This window comes from Vespula vulgaris, chromosome 19 (assembly GCF_905475345.1).
Source record: "Vespula vulgaris chromosome 19, iyVesVulg1.1, whole genome shotgun sequence".
In the NCBI taxonomy this organism is placed as follows: domain Eukaryota; kingdom Metazoa; phylum Arthropoda; class Insecta; order Hymenoptera; family Vespidae; genus Vespula; species Vespula vulgaris.
The window spans coordinates 2139601-2165849 of record NC_066604.1 but is presented as its reverse complement, the minus strand read 5'-3'; the positions used below and the strand labels follow the sequence as shown (position 1 = coordinate 2165849).

Here is a 26249-nt window from a genome sequence, read left to right as displayed (position 1 = left end):
TATTTTATAAAAATGAATTATAGAAGAATATTTAATTTTATGTCGATTATATTTGCGAACATTTATATTTTATAATAGTTACATGTATGCAGATCTTTTGTTAGTATTTTAAAATGATGATTTTATATTATACATAAAATAAGATTAATTATCTGGACAATATATAATATACCATAGATCCCTCAGAAAATATAAATATTAAATTTAAGTTATGTTCTATGTGTATTTTTACATAGTATTCCCATTATTAATTATATGAATTTTCATAATACTTTATAATTTTGGATTTAAACATTTTTTTAGTTGACTAGATATGAATTTAATTAGATTATTTCATCTTTTTACAGAACTTTTATATAAGTCATTTAAGTATACTTCAAAAACATTTCTTTTAAATACTTTTATTGAAAAAAATATATCCTTTCTAAAGTATATTAGAAATATCCTGTATTTTTTATTACTATATCGTGAAATGCAAATGAAATGCAAATTATAGATCGAGCGCAGCTATATGAATATTGTTTTTAAACTCTTAGATTGGTTTTCATTAATTAAAAAAGTATGTTATACACTTTTTACAATGTCATCATTTAAGGAATATCTGTACATTAATTGCTATTAACTATAAAGGACACAAACATACATTGATAAAAAAAGTCTTAAAATTAAATGATAAAAAAAAGAAAAAAATACAATATTTCAGTTTTTATATACTGTTAGATTTTCAAACCTAATTTTTAATAGGATCAATACTTAGACGTTTTGTGAGATAAGCTAGTAATGATTAAAGTTGTTTTAATTGTTCATAAGTAATAAAGAATATAATATTCCATGGACCCATCCTAAACCATGTCGGTATAAACCCTTTATATAATGCAAAAAATCCTTCATTTTTTATGGTCTGAAAGAGTAAAGCATACCATATTGTTTTAATTTAAGAAGACTCAAAGAACAAATGCATTGTTATTAACAAATTTACATACTTGAATAAAACAGTCCATACTTCCACTATAAATATGAGGTGGTAACTTGCCACAAGAAGTTGAGACCCTTCTTTGATTCATCAATCGTGTCTACAATTAAAATGCAGATGAAAGTAAACTTTGCACAGCAAATATATTTAATTGTTGATCTTATAATTGGATAGTTACTCACACGTACAACATCTATGGGAGTAGAAGCAATCGCACTTCCCATACTGGCAATAAAACTAGATCTGAAATATAAAATTTATATAAGTTATATCAGTTTGTAATTTTTGTCTAACCAATTGTTTGCAGATTCAGTTATGAAATAGTTTTTAATTTTGTCATAAATTATCGAATTATAAAAGTTGCAGCTAACAGATCACAATGAACTATAAAATTAATAACTACAGAAATTTACTTCTTATATGTGATAGTTATAAGAAAAAAATGTACTATAATTTACATCATTCGTATACATATTTACATATTCTGTAAATATTTATATTATAAGAAGAGAACCCTTATCCAGGCATTATGCATGAATTTATATTAAAATATATGATGTCTGTGATGACACATGATTATTACAGGAAAGCATACAAAATTATTGTTAGTATCAATTAATGCATTTTGGGATAAAAAAGAAAATAAAAATACTAATAAAAACAGGAAGATTTTTTCACTGCCATTGACATTGAAATCACATAGATTTTTTAATTATGCACTGTTTAGCAATTAGTAAATGGATTTTCTAAAGCTCAGGGGATGCATAAATTGCTAACCAAAAAGGTTTGTGTTGCAGAACATCTGCAGGAACGTGTCAACAAACTTATACTGAACATGGAGTGCTGAACACTTTAGTGTCAAGTCTCTGAGGTCATCTCAATATCCATGTACTGCTTATGCCCATGTGCAAGATAATGAGTATGGACCTGGAAATAAAATGTTGATATTTTAGGAAATGATTGTTCTTTTTTATTAATACAAACATTATATAACTCCATCATGTACAATGCTAAATCCATTGCTAAAACCTAAAGTTTTGAGAGACAAAATATTATTATGTTATTATTATGTCAATTGATCTGACAACACATTAATGTGTGACAAAATGTTATATAAAATAAAGCATAAACAAAGTGCACATCGAAATAAAAATTAATAAGGAAGACAAACCTTTGAGATGACAGAATGTATTCACATGACATCATGTATTATATGGGACGTTTTTCATAGATATTTTAAAGAGCCAATTATCAAAATTGAAATATATAAGTATTTTTTTTAATTATATAAAACGATAGGTTTAACTATAATTTATGGTAAGATACAAATCACTGATATTTTGCGATATAAAAAGAGTAAAAAATTGCTCGGATAAGGGTTAAGCTCATACAAGTAGTATCAGTAATGCACATTGTACAACATGCATTATATAATACAATGTTTGTAACATACAATATGTTTAACACATGTATAAATTATATTTATAAAAAAATATTTTTTTAGAATTAAAAAAGAAATTCAATCTTGTACTATAAGTAATGTTAAATAATTGTAATTTAATCAATCTGATATTTTAATCAATTATCATTATAGAACATTTCCAAAACATTATAGTTTGTGCCAATGCACATGTATGATTAAATTTTGTTTTTATCAAATGATTAGCACTTACAAAAAATGGTTACTAATGCTGTCTCCAAGAAAATCCATAAATTTCACCTTACTAAAATCATAAATAGGTAATTCTACTGCTGCAATGATAGCAGCTCTTTGAGCAGTAGGTCCTACACCCTGTAAGAATATAAATTATTATCTTGTATACAAATCTAATTACTTACAATGAAACTTTCTTTTGTGATAAAGCTCCTAATGTTACTTCATTTCTGACAAAATTTAAATTTATAAGCTTTATACGTTACCCTCCATAAACCACGAACACCTTCATGTTGATACAGATCTTGGAAACAACTCACTAAGGACAGATTTGCATCGATACCCGTAACTTGCATACGAACTTTTATCACATCTGTAGGATTAGCTATTGCACTTGATATTGCACCAGCTAATGTTGCACATATAATATTAATAAGTACTGCATCATCTCTTCCCCATTTTTTTATAGCTATTTCTTGAAGAGAATAATAAGTTCCAAATTTTATAGTTCCATAAGTAGCCTGCCTAAGAATAGCCGAACTAATCCTATAGAAATTAAAAAACATCGCTTTATAAATATCATAATTTTCAAAGCTTAAATAATATGTTTATAAACAACTACTAAACTATTGTTATAACATTATTATATAATACTATATCTTAATATATATTTCTAACAAAAATATACCCAGAATATAATGCTCTGAATCCTTCTTCTTTGGATATTTGGAGTAAAGCATTAATCATACCAGAATATTTTAAATGCGCATGCTTTCTATCTAATTTTTGACCTTGCACTTGCAAACGTGTCTTTGTTGTATCCAAAGGAAAAGTACCTAATAAAAGATAGATATTGGAACAATGAATACTATTTCTTCTATAATATTTATGAAAATGTAAGATCTTTATAAAATTGTTTTATTTTAACAATCCTACCTAACTCTGCAACAATAGAAGCAAGGCCTCCATAAACAAAAGGTCGCCAATCATTAGATTCTCTTTCTCCCATTACCTTTGGTTATTTTATTAGCAATAAATTCTAGAAGTTTGTTAAAATTTTTTATACATATATGCAAAACAAATCCCTTGTGATGACAATTATTATAATAACTGTATACAATGAAATAATATTTCACAAATAATTACATTACCCACGAAGTTTATTAAAAGTATAACAATTTATACTCTTTTTGTATACTGATGCAATAATAATAAAAATATTTCACAATATTAAACAACGTCAATCTACTTAAAAAGATTAATTTAAAATATTCTCCCTCGTATACAATCACGAGAGCTCATTCGTCAACCAGAAACTAAAAATTATAATAGACGTGTTCATAGAATTTACGAAATAAATAAGATACGAAATATCTCATCAGAAACGAGCCAAAACATCTGACGAAACATACAGAAAGAAAAATTTATTTGCTGATAATGATTACAAAATTAATATGAAATGTTGTTGTTTATCCCATATTATTTATCATGTTGACTTTAAATACGTAACCTCATATTCATTAATTATTATTTACGTACTAATTGTAGTAATTCAAATTAGATGTTTCAAATGAAAATATATTAAAGATTATTTGTTTAAACAGATGGAGTATATGTCTTGATGCAATGTTATCTTATTTTTTGTTTTCTTAAACTAACACTAGGTGGCCACTAAGTGCATTTGACCGAAAACTTGAGAAACATTGTACGTCTTTACTTAATTTTTATCCATGATTTTAGAAGTAATCACACGTATATCATTGTTTTGATCTCAACAATATCAATTCCATCATGAGTACACCAATATTAACAAAACAACAACAAAGACGAAGTTTGTCAGCAAAAAAAGGACCTATGAAAGGATTGCGTAATGTCCTAGCTCAACCACATGATAATTATTGGTATATATATTTTTTTTTTACTTTTCAATATAATATATTTTTTACTTTATAAAAGTTAACAATCAATAATGTTATTTTTTATTAACAGGCCTGTGCTAAACGAGGAGGATAATGTTAAACTAGGTTCCATACTGATAGAGTAAGTTGATATATTAATGCGTGTGTGATTATATAAATAAATTAATTATATTAATATTTTATAGTTTATTTCCCGCATTAAGAAGATCATCATCAGTTACAAAAAAGAAAAGTACAGAAATAGAAGTAAAAGAAGAACCAGAAATTAGTAAACAATCATTATCTAATAAGGATATATTGTAAGTCTTTATAAATTAAAAAAAAAGATTATTTTGAATAATTCATTTCTTTTTTTTTTTTTAGAAATTCAGTGTACCTTGGTATCAATACTGTTACACGTTCATTAGAAAGAAACACAGCATGTTGTGTCCTATTAGATGCTAATGTGGAACCACCATTTTTAATAAAGCATATTATTATGATGGCGCAGATGAAAAAAGTACCATTGCTTCTTGTACCTTTTTTTAAAATTCTTACGCTAGAGAATATTGGATTTAAATGTTCTGCATTTGCTTTGAAGGTATGATCTTTATATTTATGTACGAGTGAAAACAAATTTATTTTATCTAAATTCAATGTATTTTTGATTATAGAAAGTAGTGTTATCTTCAGATCATCATTTTTATACGTTATACAATAATGTATTGGAAATATCTAAAAATTATCCTGCATCAACACAGTCATTACAAATATTCCCCTCTGATGAAGCTTTAGATTGTACAATATCTGATGTCACTGAAGTAAATAATAGTGTACCTAAAGAAAATACTTCTGAGGTTAACAAATTAATCCCAGATGAAAATGTATATAAGTTTAGATCATCACGCAAAGAAAGAATATTTATTCCACCAAATGCAACCTGTAATACCAGTAATAGTCAAGAGGAAAATACTGATTTTATTTCCATAACTAATGTCAGTCTTAATGATAATGATAACAATATATCAAGTTTACAAAGCACAAGATATTTCGATTTTTCTTTAGATAAGGTTAACGAATCTAAAGATGTAATAAGAAAAAGAAAAAATAATACAAGTGATGTAAAAATGAATTCTAACAAGAAATCTAATAATATTATGTATCTACCCTTGAAAGTAAGACAATTGCGAGGAAATAATAATAGAACAAAAGCTACTAAAGTTCCTAAAAATAAGAGGTATAATCTACATAAATAATCAATTATAATAATTATAATATTTTTGTTACCTAATTATATGTTAAAATAAATGTATATGAGATATTTATGATTATTTATACATTATTGCTTTTGTACAATAATGATCGTATTAAAAATAAAAAATTTTGAAAAGTTATCTTCTAAAACATATCCTATGCAGAAATACATATATAAACAAGAATGTGTATTGGTATACACAATACAACATAAAAATGATAGAACAATATAATACAGTCTTTGAAAACTATAGACACAGATATTTTAGAGAAAAATTTCTTTATATTATAAATATGTAGTTTTTGATACCTAAAATATAATAATATCATACAGGTAAAGAAGAATTTACAGATGACTTGAACATTCTGGTAAAAAACATTAGGCCTGTAGTTCCACCTGGAATACCTGATACAAAGAATGATAACATAGCAACTATTTGTAAAGCAGCACAAAGTACTGTTAATGGTGTTGATTGTAAGTGGAGTGCAAAATACAATGTGCCTATCAATGTTACAAAATAAGATATCGTAAAACATCTTCTTTCAGCTGTGAATAGAGATTTTAGATAATTTATCGGACCCCACAAAAAGCAGAAACTGCAAATGACAATAAATTATTTCATAATATTATCATATATAACTCATTAGAGTAATAATTAATTAGTAGTGATTAATTTACCTACCTTAATAAAAAGAATGAACTTCCTAAAGTATATAACAAAGCAAATTTTCTTGCTTTTGTAAGAAGTAAAGGGATATACATGGCCGAAAGACAAAAGCATAATAATTCCATAAAAAAGCAAAAGATAAAGCCCATCAGTCTTTGCATTTTCGTCTAAGAGAAAAAAAAAAAAAAACAAAAAATAGTAAAATATTACATCGTTTCGATATTAAATTACGATATGAAAATTGTGTCAATCTAAATTTTAAGGTTATAACGAAGAAACTTACCATACTAGGACAACATTCTTTTTGTGTTCCTTGAATCCATCCCGTTTCTTCCTTCGTTTCATCTGCGTTTCTTCCAAGCCATTTCCCAATGTTCGGCTTCGGTAACGTTACGGAGGGTACAGAGATTTTAAACTGTTTCTCATTTTTGTTACTGAGAAGATATTCGTTTAATTCTTTGTTGAGGTCGGCCATCTTGATACGTCATCGTTCTTACTCGCGCACACGAAAAATATTCGATAAGACTACTTCCTAACTTATCGACTATTATTTCTCGAACGAAAAACTATATAATATTTATTAATTATTATTATACTTTACTTGATTTCTTTTTTTTGTAGAATTTTGCAAGAAAATATCTCGATGAAAAAGTTCAATATAAACTTGGAAATACGAAAATTACACGAGGGCCAATCAGAATCGATTTGGCGCGAATACAAACTCACGGTGGATTTTCAAACTTACATTTATTTAAACAAATCAACATTTACCTCATATTTACGGACTGTATACTGTATTTGTTGTACGGCATAATGTATCGCTTTCTCTCTCTCTCTCTCTCTCTATATCGCAAGATTGTATTGTTCCTGCAACGCGTGTTTTTATCGCTTTGGGATCGTATGTGTCGATGGAATAATTATAACGAGACTAGAAGATTTCGACTAGAAACAAGAAATTGTTCAAATGTCATGATCGAAGACAATAACGATGTTAATAACTAATTATAATAATATAATAATATACTAATAATGATAATAATAATAATTATAATAATAATAATATTAATAATAATAATATCAATAATAATCAATAATATAATCAATAATCAATAGTAATAATAATAATAATAATAATAATAATAATAATAATAATAATAATAATAGTAATAATAATAAATGACAATAATGTTAATAATTACGATGATGATAATGACAACATTAAAAAGCACAATGTAAAGGAAACATGACAATCTTAATTAATAAATCGATCACATTCGAATACACAGTAGTACACGCTAACGAACCATATTCTTTGTAGGTCCATTTTGTCCTTTTATATTTCTGGTTTTATTTATTTTTTTCTTTTTTTTTTTTGTTTTATCACGCTAAATACGTACTGCTCGCGACCGCTCGATATCTCGATTACACGATATATGGAATGAGAATGCTAATTAATAATTATTCGACATGAAGGTTCCTAAAATCATGCTTGACCGCGAAACGAACTCTTTTTGCTTGGGATTAAAAGGCTTTTACACGATTACATCTCGGGTACGTAAATTATGCTGCGTGCGCGTGTGTATATGTGTGTGTCCGTTATGTGTTAAGTATGACATGAAAGTATCAACTGCGTATATATATATGTGTGTGTGTATGCGTGTATGTATATATATATACATATATATACACACACATGTGTGTTTCCGCGATCGTATGAGTGCCTGTAAATGTAAGGGACTTTGTTTTAACTATATACTTTGGCTTTTCGACCGTTTCATGCACTTTCTTTTCTCTCTCTTTCTCTCTTTCTTTCTCTATCTTTCTCTCTTTCTTTGTTTAAATTTCACACATACATTCTCACTCATTCACTCACTCACTCACTCTCTCTCTCTCTTTTTTTCTCATTTTTAACGCTAATGGCAGCACAGATACAATTTTTATATTGTTAGCATCCATGCTCAATCTGTTCTTATTACAAATATACGCGTAAAGATAACACGCGCACAATTAACGTCATCCATTTCTCGTAAGATAAAACGTTAAAGAGCTGTGTTTTATCGGAGATTAATACGCGAATAATAATTATTAAGTTTATGTATATAATATACAATACGCACGCGAGATAACGCCAGAATCAAATAGTGTGCACTACGAAGAAAGAAACTATAGTTCGTGTGTGCATATGTTTATGCATGTATTTATGTAAATTATGTGTATCTCTTTTTATACTTTTCTCTTACAATCTTTCTTATTCTCTCTCACTCTTTTTATCTGTGTGTATTTCTATGTATGTGTGGATATCTCAGTTTCATACGTGTGCACGTGTGTGTGTGTGTGTGTTAATGTTGTTAATATATGGAATGTGTGCAAAGAATATAGAAAGAAGAAACAAATTCTTTCATTATGCAGCATATCATAGTAATAGAAACCTTATCGCGACGAGGATATGATTATCATTTTCGTCGAAAGATAAGAGGAATGAAATATATAATTAGAACGGAGAGGAATTGTAAGAGCAATCGAAAAAAGGTGAAAAACTTCGACGTCTCCTATTTCTTTCTCTCCCTCTCTCTTCCTCTCTTTCTCTCTCTCTCTCCCTTTCTTTTTCAATTTTTTTTTTCTAGAAATTTTCGATAAAGAAGACGGGTAATTCAATAAAAAAGATGAAAAAAATGTAAAAGAAGAAAATAGGAAACGTTTTATCATTTATATTACAGTAATCAGTTCTCATCGATAATCGTCAGTAATTGTCGATAATTATTTTATGTAAGTAACTTATATTCTTTTACACCTTTTTTCTAATCGATGAACAGAGAGAGAAAGACACAAAATGTAGAAAGAAAGAAAGAGAGAATGAGAAAAAAGATTAAAAGAAGAGAAGCAAAGAAAGAGAGAGATAGAGAGTGAACACGATTATCATTAAAATCGATAGTCGAATGAATCGTCTTTCGAACGATATCAATTGACAACAATTAATGCTAATCCGCATTTGGGAACACAACTAACGAGAACACTTCATTCATTCTAAGTTGCCCTGTTGATGACACTGTTGCTTCCTTTAATTATATACGAAAGCGCGAGAGAACTTAGAGATTCTCGTATTTTCTTTTTAAGCGGTGGTATCGTCTAAACGAAGAGCATTTATTTAAATTTGCAGAACACGTGAATACCTTTAATTAGAAGAAAATCATTTACGATAGTTTTTAAGATCGTTCGATATCTGGCAGCTAATGAAGGGAAAGAAAAGAATTATAATTGTTTTTTTTTAATTCTAATTGAATGGATTCTTTCATATACTCGCGTATTAATTTTTTTCGGACAGTATCTCAATATCGATCATACATTTAAAAATGAAAATAGTTCGACGAAAAAGTTCGTCAATGAAAGAGTTTTATGAATAAGACGAATTTGTGAATCGATCAATGATCGTCGAATATCGCTCGTAAAATTATTTATGTCGAGTATCACTGGACGATCATTGACTCGTTTCTGTTTTTTTCGTTTCATTCATAAAACTCCGCACATTGATTGACTATACCGTAGACACGTTAAAGTTCTTAAATCGTTTTATTGCAAGATAGAATCATCGATTAACTTATTCCATAGAATTATTTTCATCTTTAAATCGATAATAAAAGTTGTAAATAAAACGTTGGTCCAACATTGACTCCACATTTACAAAATTAATCCTTATCATTCGCTATCTTCATCTGTCTCTCTCTTTTTCTTATAAATTCTTCACGTATATACGTATCTATATCTGTTTTTTTCTCGTTCTTTACAGTCTCACCAGAGTATACTTAAAAAATAAATTTTACAGAGCAAGAGAGAGAAAGAGGGAGGGAGAGGAAGGGAGGGAGAGGAAGGGAGAGAGTCAAAATAAAAAAAGAAAGACTCATGTTTCTTTCTTCTTTCCTTTCATACCAACGATTCGTATTTCGCGAAGCGAATGAATGATTATTTTCGCGTACGAAAGATCCCGAATCGTATTTTATTTATTTATATATCTTTTATTTCTCGTAGAAATTGAGAGTCCTTCTTTACGTCTTTTTAATTTTCCATCGTCGAATCATCGTCGTTAGGCAAACGAATTAGATGAATTAGACGGATTTCAAAATCTTGTGTAAATCTTGCAAGAACGAAGCTTTAGATTTCTAATTCTAACGATGTATCGATTATCTGTAAAGTATAGAGAATCGATACATAACATATATGTACGTACGTAAATATTGTTATTACATATATATATACATATATGTATATGTATATATATGTGCATGTGTGTCTATATATATATATATACACACACACACACACACACACACATATATATATATGGCACGTGACACGCACGAATGCGTTTCAGTCTCGTAATATTGTTTTATTTTTCTATTTACTATTATTTCAATCGATCAAACGCGATCACGACGATACGAGTTTCATTTCCCTTTCTCTTTCCTTCTGTATCAATTTTGCTCTTTGTCATCCTCTTCGTTAAAACGATATACTTCTTTTATCTCTCTTTCTCTCTTCCTCTCCCTCTCTCTCTCTTTTTCTCTCTCTCCTCTATCGAATGCATCTTTCATTCAAAATTCGAAATGATATTATAATCTAATAATTAATATCAATATCAATATAATATTAAAAACATGTGGAATGGGGACGAGTATCGAAGGAATAAAAAGATATAAAATAAAAAAAAATAAAAAATAAAAAAAATGGAAAAAATCGATACGTAGGAGTGTGTATATGTTTAGTTAGTGTTTGTTATGATTGAGAAGAGTATTATGTATACGGTACTCGAGAGTTTCTCGACTAATTTGCAACGCAATAAATCGCGCGACATAAACTATGAGAAATACTGATACAGTCTGTGATCAATTTATAAATATATAACGCAGCTAATAAAGTCCGCTTCCTTTCCATATCGATCGATGAAAAGTAACGTTCGTGCGGTAGTCCTCTCGCTAGACATCGACAAAGGGTTTCTCGTTTGGCCCTGCACTCTGTGCACATTTCGATTAGCCAAACTCGAGTTTCCTGTCGTTACATTACATTAGAATATAATATCTAATAATTCAAATGACTTTTATGTAATCCTAATTCATATTGCACGCACCGGCACAAACGAGCCATTGAACGCGATCGGCCGTCTTTTATATAAAAATGTACTTTTTCGTACACTGAATTTATTTAAAAAAAAAGATATATATATGTATATATGTACACATGCATACATATATATATATATATAAAAAGAAAATATGTAGAGTAAAAATAGAGTGAAAAATAAAACGACCGACAAATATTCTCTGGCTCGTCGCGAAAAACAAAAAATCAATAATTACGCATCGTCATACGCAACGAGATTCTCTCTCTCTCTTTTTCTCTCTCGCATCTCTTCTTTTTTGTTGTCTTTTTTCTTGGATTTTTATCTTGATCGATCGAGAAAAGGGATTATAGATCCCTTCGCATAATACGGAAATTATTTTATATAATATATATATATATAATATATATATATATATCTTTCTCGTTTTTTTTTTTTCATTCTCTCTTATCTTTTATCATTTCGTCGTTCGTATTGACGGCTTCTTTTTCGCGAATAAAAGAAACAAGCAGGTTGACCCTCGTCGAACATCGAGCGGTCGGGTCGACCAGGGCAACCCGTTATATTCTCGCTCCCTTTTTCCTTTAAACCTTTTTTCCTCTCGCACGTACATATCTTCCCTTTCATCCCATTCCCTTCGCACTCGAGCGTTATCGATATAATTATATCTAAACTCTCTTTCGCGCGTATATAATTGTATATCTTGTGTGCACTCGATCGCCAAGGTACTACCTCTATATCCCTATCCCTATCCCTATACCTTTCCCTTTTCCCTTTTTTCACTTTCGTCATTTATTTTTTCTCTCTCAGTCTCTCTCTATTTCTCTCTCTTTCTCTCTCTCTCTCTCTCTCGTCCCTTTATCACACTCTTTTCACACGCAAAATGTTTTACAACTATGCTTACGATACTATTCCCGTATTTGAATTTTTTTATCGTGAATTCACGCTTGCTTTTTTTCTCTTTCTTCTTCTCGTTCTCTTTCTTTTTATTATTCCTTTTTTTTTTTTCATTTTATTTATTTATTTATTTATTTATTTCTGTTCTTTTTGTTGTTGTTATTATTTTTATTATTATTAATATTAATATTAATATTATTAATATTATTAATATTATTATTATTATTATTATTATTATTATTATTATTATTATTATTATTATTATTATTTGTATTAGAGTTTTCTATTCTTCTCCTTCTCTTTTTAATCGCGTTCACAGCGTTATACTTGAAACGTTTAAATAACTATCGCGTCTTTTTTCTTGTTATTTATTTTAATTTTTTTTTCTTTTCTTTTCTTTTCTTTTTCTTTTTCTTAACTTTTCTTTTCTTTTCTTTTTTTCTCTTCTCTTCTCTTCTCTTTTCTTTTCTTTTTACTTTTTTAGTTGTCGTCATTTCTAATATCACTTCTAACACGATTCTAATATCGTTATTCGTGGAAATCATCGTGCGATATTGATTTCTAAATTCGACGACGACGTTGGACATCATTTATCAATGATGATGAGCTCGATCAAACGTGGAACGGAAAAGAATATATTTCTCTTCTCGTATTTTTTCGTATTTCATCGAAAAATTTCGACAATGTCCTTCCTTCGAAGGAATACACGCTGTGATCTTCGTTCGATCGCTTCGTAATGTGTCGCGCTTTGTATTAGACTAAAATGTAATAATAATAGACGATAGATTCGTCGATGCTTGACCCCTCTCCTCTTTGTCTCGTGACGTACGCAGCTTTATTACTTTGATTTATGGAAAGAATCGTAAATTTGTGTGAATATATCTTCCTCGTGTTTCTTTCGGTTATTCCTTCTTTTCCTTCCTTCTTCTTCTTTTTTCTTTCCTCGATCGTAGTTCCTCTCCCCGTAGGCCAACGAAGTTTAAAACGCCTGTTTCGAAGGTCCCTTTGTTGAAGTTTCTTTTCATTGCCGTCTGTCTGCCGGTATTGTACGTTGCGTTAAAAAAAATAAATTACATATATAAAAAAAGAAAGAGAGAAATAAAATAAAATAAAGAAATAAACCGGAAAAAAAGAGAGAATCTTTCCATCCTCCAAATATCACAGGATTCAATCGTAGAATCTTCATTGGTGAAGGAAAGCAAATGGAAAGGGCTGCTTGTTTAAAGCGACAAGAGTATGATAAATCAAGATCAAGGAAATAATGTTTGATTAAAAAGGCGACGAGGAATCGAGATGTGGGAGATATGAGATAAATGAAAGAAATGCTTCTCGTCGATAACGAATCGAGAGTTAGACCGTCGTGACGTATTGCCGAAGTTCGGTGGCCTCGTCGTCCTCATTGGCGAACCAAGGATCTTTGTACTTAGGTACCTCTTCGCTTCGAGCTCTGTTGGGTCCACGAGCTAATTCACGAGATCGCATACGAGGTACCTCCTCGCTGAGGGACCTCTTGCTAGGGTCCATCGTAGTTGGAACTTCGAGAAGGGCTTTGGATCTGAGCAACTGTGGTCTCTGTCTACCTTTTGGCTCTTCGCTCGAGGCACGAACTATCGCGTGTGGCGGCGGTGCCAATCTATCTTCCAATTGATAACCACTTTCCGATCTGGCACGAAGAGCGGCTTTCTTTTTGGATGCTCCACGGCGTTCCTTCACAATGCTCTTCCTCTGTTGAGCCGGGGAATACGCTTGTACCGATAATTGTTGCTGTTGCGATCTCTGTCTCTTAACCGGGGTGGTCGGTACCTGCGGTGACCAAACAGGCGAAGACTCGATCGGACTCGGCGCTCTCTTAATCGGTGTTTTCTCCGGTGATTCGTCCTTCCAGGCACCCTGATAAATCGGGAAGGGCGATACCTGGTTGAGAAAACGCCAACGAAAGTCTTCTTCCTCGGTACGAGCTTGCGTGGTTGCTAAAGGTGGACAATGAGTCGGTGTAACGTTGTGAAATGGTGACCAACTCTTTGGTTCCTCGGGCTCGATGGTCGGTTCTCGGATTGGTCCACCACTAGCGTCACTAGGCGAATCATCGTACGGTGTCCATTTGATCTCGCTGATATGCTTTTGCTCGCGTTTTTTAACCCCAACATTCGGCAATGGCGAAGCGTCCTCGTACGGTGCCCATTTGGCATTCGTCACCGTTATCTCAGGCGATATTAAACGTCGAACGATCCTATTCTCCAGTCTTGTCATTTGCCTTGGATCCGGATCAGGCGACATGCTCCTACGGATGCTATACCTTGGTCTTTCTCTTAGACTCTTACTTTTGCCTGAATCAGCCGAGTCTCCTCTCGACCATCTCGATTCCTTCTTCTCCGCTGGCAACGAAAAGTGCGGCTTCATTGCCCACTTAGCACGAGGTTTTCTACTATCCTCGGTCGGACTCGCAACAGTTTCCTTTTGTTCCCATTTCTTCGACATACCGGTTATACCGAGTATGCTTTTCGTTTGATGCGCAGATCGTACCAACTTCGGCCGTTCCTTCACTCTCTCCTGTTTAATTAATCTGGATCCTTCGCTGGCGTGTTTCTTCAGTTCAGGCCTCTCGTGCGACGGCGCGTCTGGTTCCTCGGGTGTAAGAGATTTCGAATAAACCATCCTTCTCTCGGGTTGTTCCTTCTCTTTCGGTATCTCCTCTTCTACCCTGTCTTCCGACTGTTCTTCCACGAGCTTCGGTGGCTCGACAGGCGACGGAGAAGGAGGCAACGTCTTTGCCTTCGGACAGGTACATCTAGGTTTCGGATTGGGTAATACCTCAGGTATCTGAAGAGTCCATCTGGCTTCACGTGCCATCCTCGTATCGTCGCTACTGTGTTTTCTAAGATCGTGCATCGGTGGTGCCAAATAATCAGGCTTAACCGACCACTTGTCCGTCTCAGCACTGTGATGCTTTCGAAGATCACCTCGTTGTACCCCATCGTGTGGTTTCTTTTCTTCTGGGGTTAAATTGTGACAGCTGCATTTGGCCTTTCTAGCCAAGTCAACGTCAGTGCTAGAAGTATGAAGTGCCCAACGGAACTCAGTACCTTCGCTCGCGTGTTTCTTCAAGTCCCAGATCGCGTCGTCCGGTGAGAGGAAACTCGTGTTGGCCCACCTAGCCTCGACGCTACGATACTTACGAAGTTCGGCTCGATCCCCATCGTCAATGAATGTATCGACGACCAACGAGGAGACCTCGCAGCTGCAGGTTCGACTTGCCGATGGCGGCGGCGTTCTCGTCGACTCCAATGGCGGTGCTTCGATCGCATCTAAATCTTCGATCGTATAAACGATCTCCTCTTTTCGTCGTTGACCGCACGATGGACAACGACCGCCTTGTATTATAATGTCCTGATGAATCGGATGCTGTTTTTGTGGCTGCTGCTGCTGCTGTTGCTGTTGTTGCTGAGTTTCTTGCTGGCGTTGCAACGTCGACGTCGAGGTCGAGGCCGAGGTCGATGCGGAGGGGTCAAGCTGCGATCGCAGCTCCTCGTCGTCGTGCCGACCGTCGTCAGAGCGTCGTGACGTCGCAGCCGTGCGGGTAGATGCGCACCCACAAGTGTGTGTAGCTCCGTCAAGCCGCCTTGGTGGGTACCGCGACTCCGGAGACGACGAGACTCCGTTCGAGGCCACTTCCAGATAGACTGCCACGCTCGTCGGCTCCGCAAGCCTAATCAAATATTTTGGATTGTCATTGAACTCTTACATATATCTTTTCTTTCTTTCTCTTTTCTTTTCCTTTCTTTTTTTTCTTTTTTTTTTTTTGACAATTTACACGCGTAATACTATTTCGATACAAATATATTAAATTTATGGAATAAATTTTCATAGACTTCTCGCTACCTTCAGTTCAGCGAATATTTCCGTGAAGAAGCCAGGCTCGCTGTTGATTCGCAACATTTCGGAGCTCAATCGATTGACGATCAACAGACACCTATCCCAAAACTTATCCTTGCTATCCTCGACGAGGAACGGCTTCAAAGGATAACTAATCTCATTGCCCATGTAACTATAGCTCAAATAGAGGCACGTTAACACGGTTGCTCGAAGTTCCCTCTCGGAAGCTTCGTCTCCATCGACTAGTTCTCTTACAAGCATATAGACGAACACTACGTTGGCTGGGTTGATAAATGCTACGTCCTGTAAAAAAGAAAATGAGATATGTCAGTTAGATGTATCAAAATAAATGAACTCGGGAATAAGAAACGTGCGTTTTCTATATGTCCTTTCATTTGTAATTTAATAGGATACGTTTTCTAAAAGGGAGAGGAGGATGATTCATGTACAGTGTCACGTTACTTGCAGTGCAACGATAAGCAAATCGATGGTTCGATAATTGAGAAGACTTTTTGGAAGAACGAAAAAAAAATTTTTATCGGAATAATAAAAGAATTCATGTCAGGCTAAACGACAGAAACTACATTCATTGAAACAATGAACCCAATTAAATCCTTTCGTTTCTACTATTTCTTAAAACTTAAAAAAAAAGGAAAGAAAAAAGAGGAGAAACCGACCCAGCATGAATTTCAATTAATCGTATCTTCATTCTCATTAATTCCTATCAAGCCTAGGCCGATAATCATTCGACATGATCAAAACACAAAAGTTCACACCCTCTTGCTCCAGTAACGTAGATGTTCATTAAGAAATTAGAACACGATAGGTAGGCCGATATCTAAGGCATGAGCACCTATCGAGGTAGTTCGGGTGTGGAAGAATATGAGGAGAGGGTAGTTATAGAGAGGGTTGTAATCGTTTGATAGTGTTGGTCTAAAATACACGTAGCCTCCATGATCATATAACCACAATATGGCCTGGACCTCTCTCCCTCCCTCTCTCTCTCTCTCTCTTGATAGGAACGATATTATACGAGAATAATACAAGCTAAGGATGTGTAAGAGCGATCGCATGAAATCTCTCATGAGCCGTGTGATCGTGTGCACGCATAGAAACGGCAATATGGCTGGATTCGCGTGCGCAGGTGAGCGCATCGAATCGTGTGGGTGCACGTAGGTGCAATGGTTCGAGTATTGCACATGTAGGTGCATTATAACGGTGAGACCCCGCGATGACCCGACAGGATCGATGCCCCCAATACGTTTTCCCGCCAACCAGCAACCTGCTGCTGGCTGACTGGCTGGTTTGCTGCCGCTAGTAGCTATTGTCGTTCTCACTACTACTATACTTCGTACACCTTAGTTACACCTACGTATATTCATAAAAGCTTATATTGCTATTAGCGTCATTCTCCATTGTCGTCATCATCGTCATCTTCCTTCCGTTAACGATATCAACCAACCACTCCCACTCCCACTCCCTTTCTCTCTCTCTTTCTCTTTGTCTTTGTTGATAGGTTTATACTCTTTTAGCTGGATATACTCAAGTATTTGTATGTTTATTTAAGATCGCTCCAGATTATAAGTATAGTTGAGTATTATAAGGGTAATAACGTTTCTCAAGATAAATACAATTTCAATAGATAATTTTAATATATCGTTCTAGAGAATGATTTGTTAATGTCACTAATGTTAAATGAAATTGTTCTTATTAACTTGGTAAGACATACGTACTTACATATAAATATCGTAACTCGATCCATTCGAGGGTAAAGAAACGAGGGAGAGATATAATGGTAAGACTAGTATTATACCTAGGTACCAACGTTCGGTCGATATTGGCCAGGGGTGAGCGGCCTGTCGTTACACCGTATCTACCTTCTCCTAGTCGAACTTAGGCGTTATGTATATATCTCTGCTCGAGAAACGTGAACAAGAAGTTTATTCTCTTTGAAACTCACCCCTATGATACGATTAATCGAACTAAAGGGACGAAAGAGATAATGTTTCTTTGGCTTCCGCGTGATCTCAAATGCATATCTATCTATCCTATATTTTTCTTATTTCCTATCCCTTGCACGTGTTTAAAAAAAAAAAGAAAAAAAAGAAAGAGTATTTTCCTTTTACCTGCACGTATGGCTTCGTCTTAACCAGATTTTTTTTTTTACCAATGACGTTCCATATCATAACATATCTTTTGAATGACTTCAAGTGCGCCGTCTAGACTGAATGGATTAGTTTTTCTTGAGTTAAACGACAACGTGTTGCTTGTATGTATATATTATATAAGTCTAAAACAGAATATATTTTCATTAATTTTGAAGAAAAATAAATTAATAATTAATAGGCACAAAGTATTGAAGATTTTCGTTATATAATTTTATATCATTAAATTGTCGATTCGATCTATTCTGAGTTTGACCCGAGAGCTCTGGTAATAGTATTTGAAGAAGATCGAGTCGAGATAAAGAAAGTTACTTTTTTGGTACAATTCTGTACCATGAAATTGTCGATTGATCTATTTTAAGGCGAGATCTATTTTCCTGGCGAGAATAGTCTATAATAATAGTTGAACAAATATGATTCGAAATAACATTGGTACCTATTGTTAAATGGAATTCTACCAAAACTGGAATGCACGGTAAAAGAAAATATATAGGACATAGTCTTCAAAGATAACAGAAGATCTGGAATCTCTATCTTCGAAATACATTGAGTTACTTCGATATCCGTTTACACAGGAAAGGCTTTTTAATCGAAAACGTAGAAATCTGAGAAGATGCAGGGTGAAGCAATAACTTTGATCACCTTGTATATCTCTGTTCTGTTTAGAGATATGGAGAAACCATTATTTTCCTCTTATCTTGCACTTATTTTACGTATTCGAATCAAGTTTCTACGACTTTTAGTTCCGGAGATATCTCCATGTAAATGAAAGATGTTAACAACGTAAAAAACAAATGGATCCTCCGATAAAAAAAGTAATTTGTTTATAAATAATTTATCAATTTTATAAATCAGTAGCAATCTGAATCTTTTTTTTGATAAAATAAGATGAGTTTAGGTCGTATGAATTTGTTTATAATAAATTGTTTATAACAAATTGTTAATTAATTATTAATAATATGATTAAAAAATAGAAAATATTCTGCCCTTTAAAATGATCTTCGTTTCAAGTCTCTATGATTTTTAGATCCGGAGATATTCTCATGTAAATGAAAACTATGGCTATTAACAATATAAAAAAAAATCATTTTTTTCGATAAACAAAATAATTTGTTTATAAATTATTTACCAATTTGCGTAATTTTATAAGTGGAGTCGTAATCTGAACCTTTTTTTGATAAAATAAGATAAATTTAGTTCGTATGAAATTGTTTATAACAAATTGTTTATAACAAATTGTTAATTAATTATTAACAATGCGATTAAAAAATAGGAAATATTCTGCCCTTTAAAATGATATTCGTTTCAAGTCTCTACGATTTCTAGATCCGAAGATATTCTCATGTAAATGAAAATCATGGCTATTAACAATATAAAAAAAAAATCATTTTTTTCAATAAACAAAATAATTTGTTTATAAATTATTTATGAATTTGCGTAATTTTATAAGTCAGTCGTAATCTGAATCTTTTTCTTTGATAAAATAAGATGAATTTACTTCGTATGAATTTGTTTATAACAAATTGTTTATAACAAATTGTTAATTAATTATTAACAATATGTTAAAAAAATAGGGTATATTTTGCCCTTTAAAATGGTATTTGAATCAAGTTTCTACGACTTTTAGTTCCGGAGATATTCCCATATAAATGGAAACGTTTACGTTGACCCAGTGACCTACATAATTTCATTCAAATTAGCGTGTGACACACTGACCTACATAAATTCCAAGAATTTACGCATCTCAGCTGACCGAATTACTACTACTACTACTATTACTACGAACAGCTGTAGTGAATGAATTATGAATGAAAATCTTTCGAAGACGATATCTCCGGAACGGAAAGTCGTAGAGACTTGATTCAAAAACCATTTTAAAGTATAATTTATTCTTTATTTATTTAAATATTTAAACAATATTGTTATAATAAAATCGATTTTGTTAATAATTTTTAATATTGACTTTTTTCTTTTCTTTCGTAATAAGGACATACCTAATGATGAAATCATTCAAATTTTTATTATAATTATATAAATTTTATTTTGTTTATTCAAAAAATAAAAAATAGATTTATTAATAATTTATGCAAATAAATATTTACTACTACTTTTACTACTTAATATCTCTATATGCTTTCTAAACAATATTTAAATTAAAATATCTTCTAAATTAATAATTTTTCGACATACACAGTTTAATATTTTTTTATAGCTAATATCGAGCTGAGTCAACTAATGTAATCAAAAACATATGATCCTATGTAAAAAAAAAAAAAAAAGAAAAAAGAACATCCTCCACGTTCGCCTATAAAAAATGATTACTACCATATTATGATCTCCTCTATATCGTGACCGACTTTTGTAAACAAAGTTTCCCCATATTTCTAAAAAGAATGAAGATATTAAAAATGATTAAGATTATTGCCCCACCCTGTATATCGACTTTCTAGAACAAGCAAAATACGTCATACCGGGACTGATTAGATTTGACACGTGCAGCTATAAGATCAGTGCTTGTTGATGTCATGAGGAAACCTCAGAATTGTACAAACCGCAAGTGGTTTTGCGTGGTTAGTCTACCTTGATTTTTTATTACTAGTCACCTTGAACGTTTTATCGACAAGTATTTTATGAACGTCAATATGCATCTCGAAAGTATTGATATTTTGTCGAAACGGAACAAATGTAATAGATAAATAAATTGGTACATAAAAATAATTATTCATACGAATATATATACATATATATTATATGCAATAACCTTATCAATATAAATTTATTAAAGAGATTATGAAACATTATAATTTTTTATCAAGAAAAAAATCGTATGTACTAATTTTCAATGAAATCAAAATCGATGCTTGAAATTAGGTATCTTTGGTAACATGTACACCGTATTAATGCATTTACCTTCTCTCTCTCTTTTTTTCTCTCTCTCGCTCTCATTTCTTATCCCTGGGGACACCCCATAAAGCTAAGGGTAGAGAGGCCAATGCACGAAACGAGATTCGAACCCTCCGCATTCGGCAATAGAGGGGTGAACGTCCCTGTTAAAGAACCCTGCCGCATTTTTCTACATCCAAGGGTGGCTTTGCAACGTTGCTGTGCGCAACCCTCTTGCTGCACGTGACCACCCCTTCATCTCTGTGGTTTCTCTCTCTCTCTCTCTCTCTCTTTCTCTTTTTCTTTCTTTCCTCTCTTTTCTCTCTCTCTCTCTCTCTCTCTCTCTCTCTCTCTCTCTCTCTCTCTCTCTCTCTCTCTCTCTCTCTGTCTGCCTCAGTCTCAACTATACATAATTCTATACATTTCTCATAACAGTGTTTCTCAAATCGAATTTCTAATGTTCAAATAAAAAAAACAAAGCTATGTAATTATAGAAGGAAATAATAATTATATGTTTATAATTAATCGTTTTTGATTAAAAATTAATTCAATTTTGAAGTTAATTGTCATTTATAAAATAAATAAAAAAGGAGATATGACTGTGTGTTTTATGATTAGACGTTTGAACATTACTTGAAAATAATTATCTTAATCATCGAATACTGTGTCTAACCACGATAGAACACGTTAATATACGACGAAACGCGGCACGAACGCATCCAGAATTTTAACAGCGTTATCTGAGGTAAGCCGTTCGAGTTAGAGTCGCGCTTTTAGGGCCAACGCCCTTAACGAAAAGGGTGACCTAGACTGTATCTCGATTATCTATCATGAAAATTATTAAGTCACGAAAGCTCGCCAATGAATTTTACGGAGAAATTGTATATATAAATGCTTTCTCGTGACGCGAGTTTTATTATATATCTATAAAATAAAAAAATATATATATATATAAAATAAAGGAAGAAAGAAAGAAAGATAAAGAAAAAGAAAAAGATCGATGAACGTAGACGCTGACGTCGTAGGTGTATGCTGACTCGCGCGCGCGCGTATGCGTGCATGCGTAAGCATGTGTACGTGTATGTATGTGTATTTTTGTGTGTCTCCATATGTAAGTGTGTAGGTGGGTCGATCGATACGCATTTTATCGCGATCGTCGTGAAAACGCGATGATCTTTTCACGTGACGGAAGAAACTTTCTTGGAATTGTAAATATTGAGGAGTTGATTATAGACAACGAAAAATGATATTATGCACGTACACATTTAGCCTTCCAACGTTAGATATCGTAATCGATGTTCGAAGGTTTGAACGATGATAAAAACTAACTTAGGATCGTTTCGATCTACGATATCCACGAAGAGGGAATCGTCAAAATTTGCATAAACCGCAAAGGAGATTAGCATAAACGTCAAACATCTTTATGATTTCTAGAAAATAATATTTTTATGAATGATATAACCAAGTACACGCGTATACATTTCCTATCGTTGAAAGTTTATAATATTCTAGAGAGTTCCTAATGTAATTAGAGTTTTGTTGATACTATTTCTTAAATAAAAAAAAGAGAGAGAGAGAGAGAAAGAGAAAGGAAGATAAACGTAGGCGCGACGTTTTCTCTAAATATATCGAAAGAAGAAAAAGAATGATATCGGTTATAGAAAACTCATCTGTCGATTCATCCCCTAAACTCGTGAACATTAGGATTGACGAGTCCTTGGCGACTTTTATACGCTTTTACTCCCGATGGAGATGGACAGGAATCGAGGGTCTTTGATGCATGCGACCGATTTCTCTTTTCCCCGAAGAGATGTTGCCCAGTTGAATGTTTAATGATGCGTCGACAAGTAGAAATAACGTTTTCGTTCTAATGTAATATATTTTTTACGATAAAATATCTCGATCATATATATACATACATATATTCCAGAAGGACTCACCTGCCAACCCTGAAGCAGGAGACTCCTATCGACTGTTCTAAGCCACATTACTGCGTCACCAGCTTGGAAGTCCCTTAATCGCGTGCACTTCCTGTGTAGGAAGACGCCGAGGCATTTTAACAGTTCTGACGTGGAGGCTTGGATCACGGTTTTCCTTGGTCCAGGTGGCAAAGGTTTCTGCACCAATTTCTCGCACGTAGGATTGTGCGTTGTATGATTGTTGTTAGACGCCGGAGCTTTCGTCTGTCGAATAATTTATTGATTTCAAAAAACTGATTCGAAGGGTTAATTAAAGAAATATTCCCTAGATATTATTTATTTATTTACTTATTTATCGTTTGATTATTAATAAGTCAAATGAGAAGATATTATTCTACGAAGAAATTCGTCAATGGACCAATGTCTTATGTTTATCAATTGGCCAAGTTTGTCAGTGTCGTCATTCGTCTGTCGAATATGATACAATAAAGAATTATATCGAGTATAATAAAATATCTGTCGAGTATCACACGACGATCATCGATTCGTTTTTTTCATCTCAATCATAGACTCGTCCATTGACTAACTGCTTCGTAGACTCGCTCGATTTCTTTCGATCGTATTATTGCAAAACTGAATCAACAGAGAATCAATAGAGAAATTATCCTTTTATTTGCCGTTTCATTAATCTTTTACGATGAAATTTTTCAATGATAATTAATAGAAGTATGTGTAATAGAAGGACGCATTAATATCAGAACGATTAAAATATTAAAATTTATTAACGTTTTAATTGTAAACGTAAAACAGAAGGGATTATTCAATGAAATATTGCTCAACTTTGGTACACACGTCAGTTCTGAAGAGAGAGGTGCAACTTCCAGTACGACTTTATATAAGTATATATGTAGGTACGACGTCAATGAGGGTGTGCTTGCATAATACGTAGAAATCCACGTGTTATCGAGCGTATTCCCACGACGATGCTTATAACGTATTAATGAGAAAATGTTGAAGAGAACGATCGTTTTATGAGTAAGATATAAACGACATTAACTGAATTGGAAAGTTGTGCAATTAGAGAAGTAAAAGAAAAAAAAAGAAGTTAGAGAAAAAAAATAGAAATAATACAAATATAAAAAAAGGAAACAAAATATACGTATTTTGTCGAAAATATCCCTTTAAAGCACAATCTAATCGCAAGATATCATATAACGTTTCAAACTTACCTGAGGTGTTTGTATGTTCTTATTTTTATCGACGATGGGAATGTTATCGAGTGGTTGTCTAAAAGCGATATTTTTGTTCTTATTATCGAGCTTTTTCTTATTATTGTTCGCCGTGCTGAATCGTTTCCACGATAGAGCGTTGATGAATAAAGAGTGTTTCTTGAGATTCTTCTCGAGCGCATTCTTCTCCGAGATAATTCTCGCATTGTCGTTATTGTTTAGATTAATATTATTATTTTGCAAGGAATTATTGTTCGACGGTGGATGACTCGTAGGAGGCGCCGGCGCCACCGTAGCTACGGCACTCTTGTTCTCTCGATTTTTCGCGTTGTTCAATTGCTCGTAATTGAAGTTGTTCAAAGTGAAATCGGTTGAATGTTGATGGGTGGTTGGGGGATAGACGGAGCCACGTCGATCCCTTGGACTGAATGACAAAACGGTACCCATGGCTGCTCGTTGTTGTTCTTGCTGCTGCTGCTGCTGCTGTTGTTGTTGTTGTTGTTGTTGTTGTTGTTGTTGTTGTTGTTGTTGTTGTTGCTGTTGCTGCTGCTGCTGTTGCTGTTGGGTTTGAGCCTGTTGAGGCTGAGTTTGAGTGGTCTGAGTAGTTTGATGAGTGGTGGTTCCGGGATTGCTCGTTTCTTCGTTGGAATCGTCTGGATTGCCCGAATGGTTACCCGGATTGTGTGGGTTATTTTGAGTATTTTGTTGTTGCTGTTGTCCAGCAGGATTCGGATTACGTTGGTTATCCGGATTTTGGGCCTGGGAATCGCGAGATTGGTCGGACGTAGTGGGCGGAGGTCTCGGTGGACTCTGTGTCGTAACGCGTGGCGGTGGGGGCGGGGGTGCTCGAGGAATCGAGGACTCCCTCGAGGGTCCCGTCAGCGGGGTCGCATCCCCTGGCTCGATGGCCTCCTCCACGACGGGACCCACCGCCTCGCTCAGCCGACCTCCCAGCCTGCTGACTTCTTCCTTCTACCGGAAGGACACGACCACCACTTCCTCCTCCCCCACCTTCCTCCTCCTCCTCCTCCTTCTCCTCCTCCTCCTCCTCCGCCTTTTCCTTTCCCCGTCGATTCTTCCGCGTAGATATCGCCAACTAACCCTTCTCTCCTAGCCGATTTCTTCTCTCGCGATTTATCTTCGAATATACTTTGGACTTCGTCTACGATACTTCACCCACGACGCTCACGCACCCTCCTTGTGTATATCTATATATGTATGTATAAAGAGAGAGAGAGAGAGAGAAAGAAAGTAATATGGCCGTAGTCGAACGATCGATAAAACTAACTACAAGAAGAGTTCGTCGTCTCGACGACGATCCAAAATCACTCTTACTCTCTCCCCAACACGCTTTCAAGAAATCATCTGGATATTCGACAACACTATACAGATACACGGATCTGCTGCTTGAAGAGAAACGAAATTCCTTCAAGATTGAAGAGATCTTTCGGTCCAGGTGTATTCCTGAACGTTGATGGCGGCGACGAAGATGTCGGGTGTCGTGCAAAATGGCCGGAGTACGATCGATGCCTCGTCGCTTTAAAGACGTCGACGATGTTGTTCAGTCCTGATAGATCCTCTCTAATTGAGAACTAAACTTCCTACGAACTTTGCTTTCTTTCTTCTTCTTCTTCTTTTAATTTCTTCTTCTTAACAAATCCTCGAAACAATCGAAGAAATGATCTAACTCTTCGATAAACGAACGGACCCTTCGATGGTTGTCCAC

General features: G+C 33.6%; 4 protein-coding genes across 6 annotated transcripts; 1 reads left to right on the top strand and 3 right to left on the bottom strand.

Moving 5' to 3' along the window:
- Window positions 1–31: 31 nt before the first annotated feature.
- Window positions 32–4185, bottom strand: LOC127070786 (mitochondrial uncoupling protein Bmcp). 3 transcript variants are annotated; one of them, XM_051009225.1, is made up of 8 exons: window positions 4167–4185; window positions 3564–3666; window positions 3316–3463; window positions 2894–3173; window positions 2647–2765; window positions 1156–1216; window positions 984–1073; window positions 32–901 (listed from the first exon to the last, which is right to left on the bottom strand). In XM_051009225.1, the coding sequence occupies exons 2-8, from the start codon at window positions 3634–3636 to the stop codon at window positions 785–787; spliced, it is 888 nt and encodes a 295-aa protein (XP_050865182.1). In that variant the 5' UTR covers window positions 3637–3666; window positions 4167–4185; the 3' UTR covers window positions 32–784. The 3 variants fall into 3 exon arrangements, with proteins under 3 accessions (XP_050865182.1, XP_050865181.1, XP_050865180.1); XM_051009224.1 differs by lacking the exon at window positions 4167–4185 and adding an exon at window positions 3774–4098; XM_051009223.1 differs by lacking the exon at window positions 4167–4185 and adding an exon at window positions 3779–4097.
- Window positions 4186–4305: 120 nt separating this feature from the next.
- On the top strand, window positions 4306–5919 carry LOC127070783 (ribonuclease P protein subunit p38-like). The gene is made up of 5 exons (XM_051009219.1): window positions 4306–4528; window positions 4617–4667; window positions 4732–4845; window positions 4910–5126; window positions 5200–5919. The coding sequence occupies exons 1-5, from the start codon at window positions 4419–4421 to the stop codon at window positions 5779–5781; spliced, it is 1074 nt and encodes a 357-aa protein (XP_050865176.1). The 5' UTR covers window positions 4306–4418; the 3' UTR covers window positions 5782–5919.
- Window positions 5920–6042: 123 nt separating this feature from the next.
- Window positions 6043–7074, bottom strand: LOC127070787 (uncharacterized). Its single transcript, XM_051009227.1, has 3 exons — window positions 6731–7074; window positions 6463–6614; window positions 6043–6376 (listed from the first exon to the last, which is right to left on the bottom strand). The coding sequence occupies exons 1-3, from the start codon at window positions 6920–6922 to the stop codon at window positions 6106–6108; spliced, it is 615 nt and encodes a 204-aa protein (XP_050865184.1). The 5' UTR covers window positions 6923–7074; the 3' UTR covers window positions 6043–6105.
- A 101-nt stretch (window positions 7075–7175) lies between these two features.
- Window positions 7176–24970, bottom strand: LOC127070875 (uncharacterized). The gene is made up of 5 exons (XM_051009419.1): window positions 24524–24970; window positions 23316–23558; window positions 16324–16630; window positions 16266–16275; window positions 7176–16160 (listed from the first exon to the last, which is right to left on the bottom strand). Exons 1-5 carry the CDS (start codon window positions 24968–24970, stop codon window positions 13805–13807), a joined length of 3363 nt encoding a protein of 1120 aa, XP_050865376.1. The 3' UTR covers window positions 7176–13804.
- Between the last annotated feature and the right edge of the window lie 1279 nt (window positions 24971–26249).

Coding starts and splice junctions, on each gene's coding strand:
- LOC127070786 (XM_051009225.1), bottom strand. CDS start 3,636: ATGGGAGAAAGAGAATCTAATGATTGGCGACCTTTTGTTTATGGAGGC. Junction 3,174..3,315: donor TTCAGAGCATTATATTCTGG/GTATATTTTTGT, acceptor TAATTTCTATAG/GATTAGTTCGGCTATTCTTA. Junction 902..983: donor GTATGGACTGTTTTATTCAA/GTATGTAAATTT, acceptor TTACTCTTTCAG/ACCATAAAAAATGAAGGATT.
- LOC127070875 (XM_051009419.1), bottom strand. CDS start 24,970: ATGGGTACCGTTTTGTCATTCAGTCCAAGGGATCGACGTGGCTCCGTC. Junction 23,559..24,523: donor AGAACATACAAACACCTCAG/GTAAGTTTGAAA, acceptor ATTATTCGACAG/ACGAAAGCTCCGGCGTCTAA. Junction 16,631..23,315: donor TCCTGCTTCAGGGTTGGCAG/GTGAGTCCTTCT, acceptor TCTTTTTTACAG/GACGTAGCATTTATCAACCC.
- LOC127070787 (XM_051009227.1), bottom strand. CDS start 6,922: ATGGCCGACCTCAACAAAGAATTAAACGAATATCTTCTCAGTAACAAA. Junction 6,615..6,730: donor AAGAATGTTGTCCTAGTATG/GTAAGTTTCTTC, acceptor TTTTTCTCTTAG/ACGAAAATGCAAAGACTGAT. Junction 6,377..6,462: donor AGTTCATTCTTTTTATTAAG/GTAGGTAAATTA, acceptor TGTCATTTGCAG/TTTCTGCTTTTTGTGGGGTC.
- LOC127070783 (XM_051009219.1), top strand. CDS start 4,419: ATGAGTACACCAATATTAACAAAACAACAACAAAGACGAAGTTTGTCA. Junction 4,529..4,616: donor CAACCACATGATAATTATTG/GTATATATATTT, acceptor TTTTATTAACAG/GCCTGTGCTAAACGAGGAGG. Junction 4,846..4,909: donor TTATCTAATAAGGATATATT/GTAAGTCTTTAT, acceptor TTTTTTTTTTAG/AAATTCAGTGTACCTTGGTA.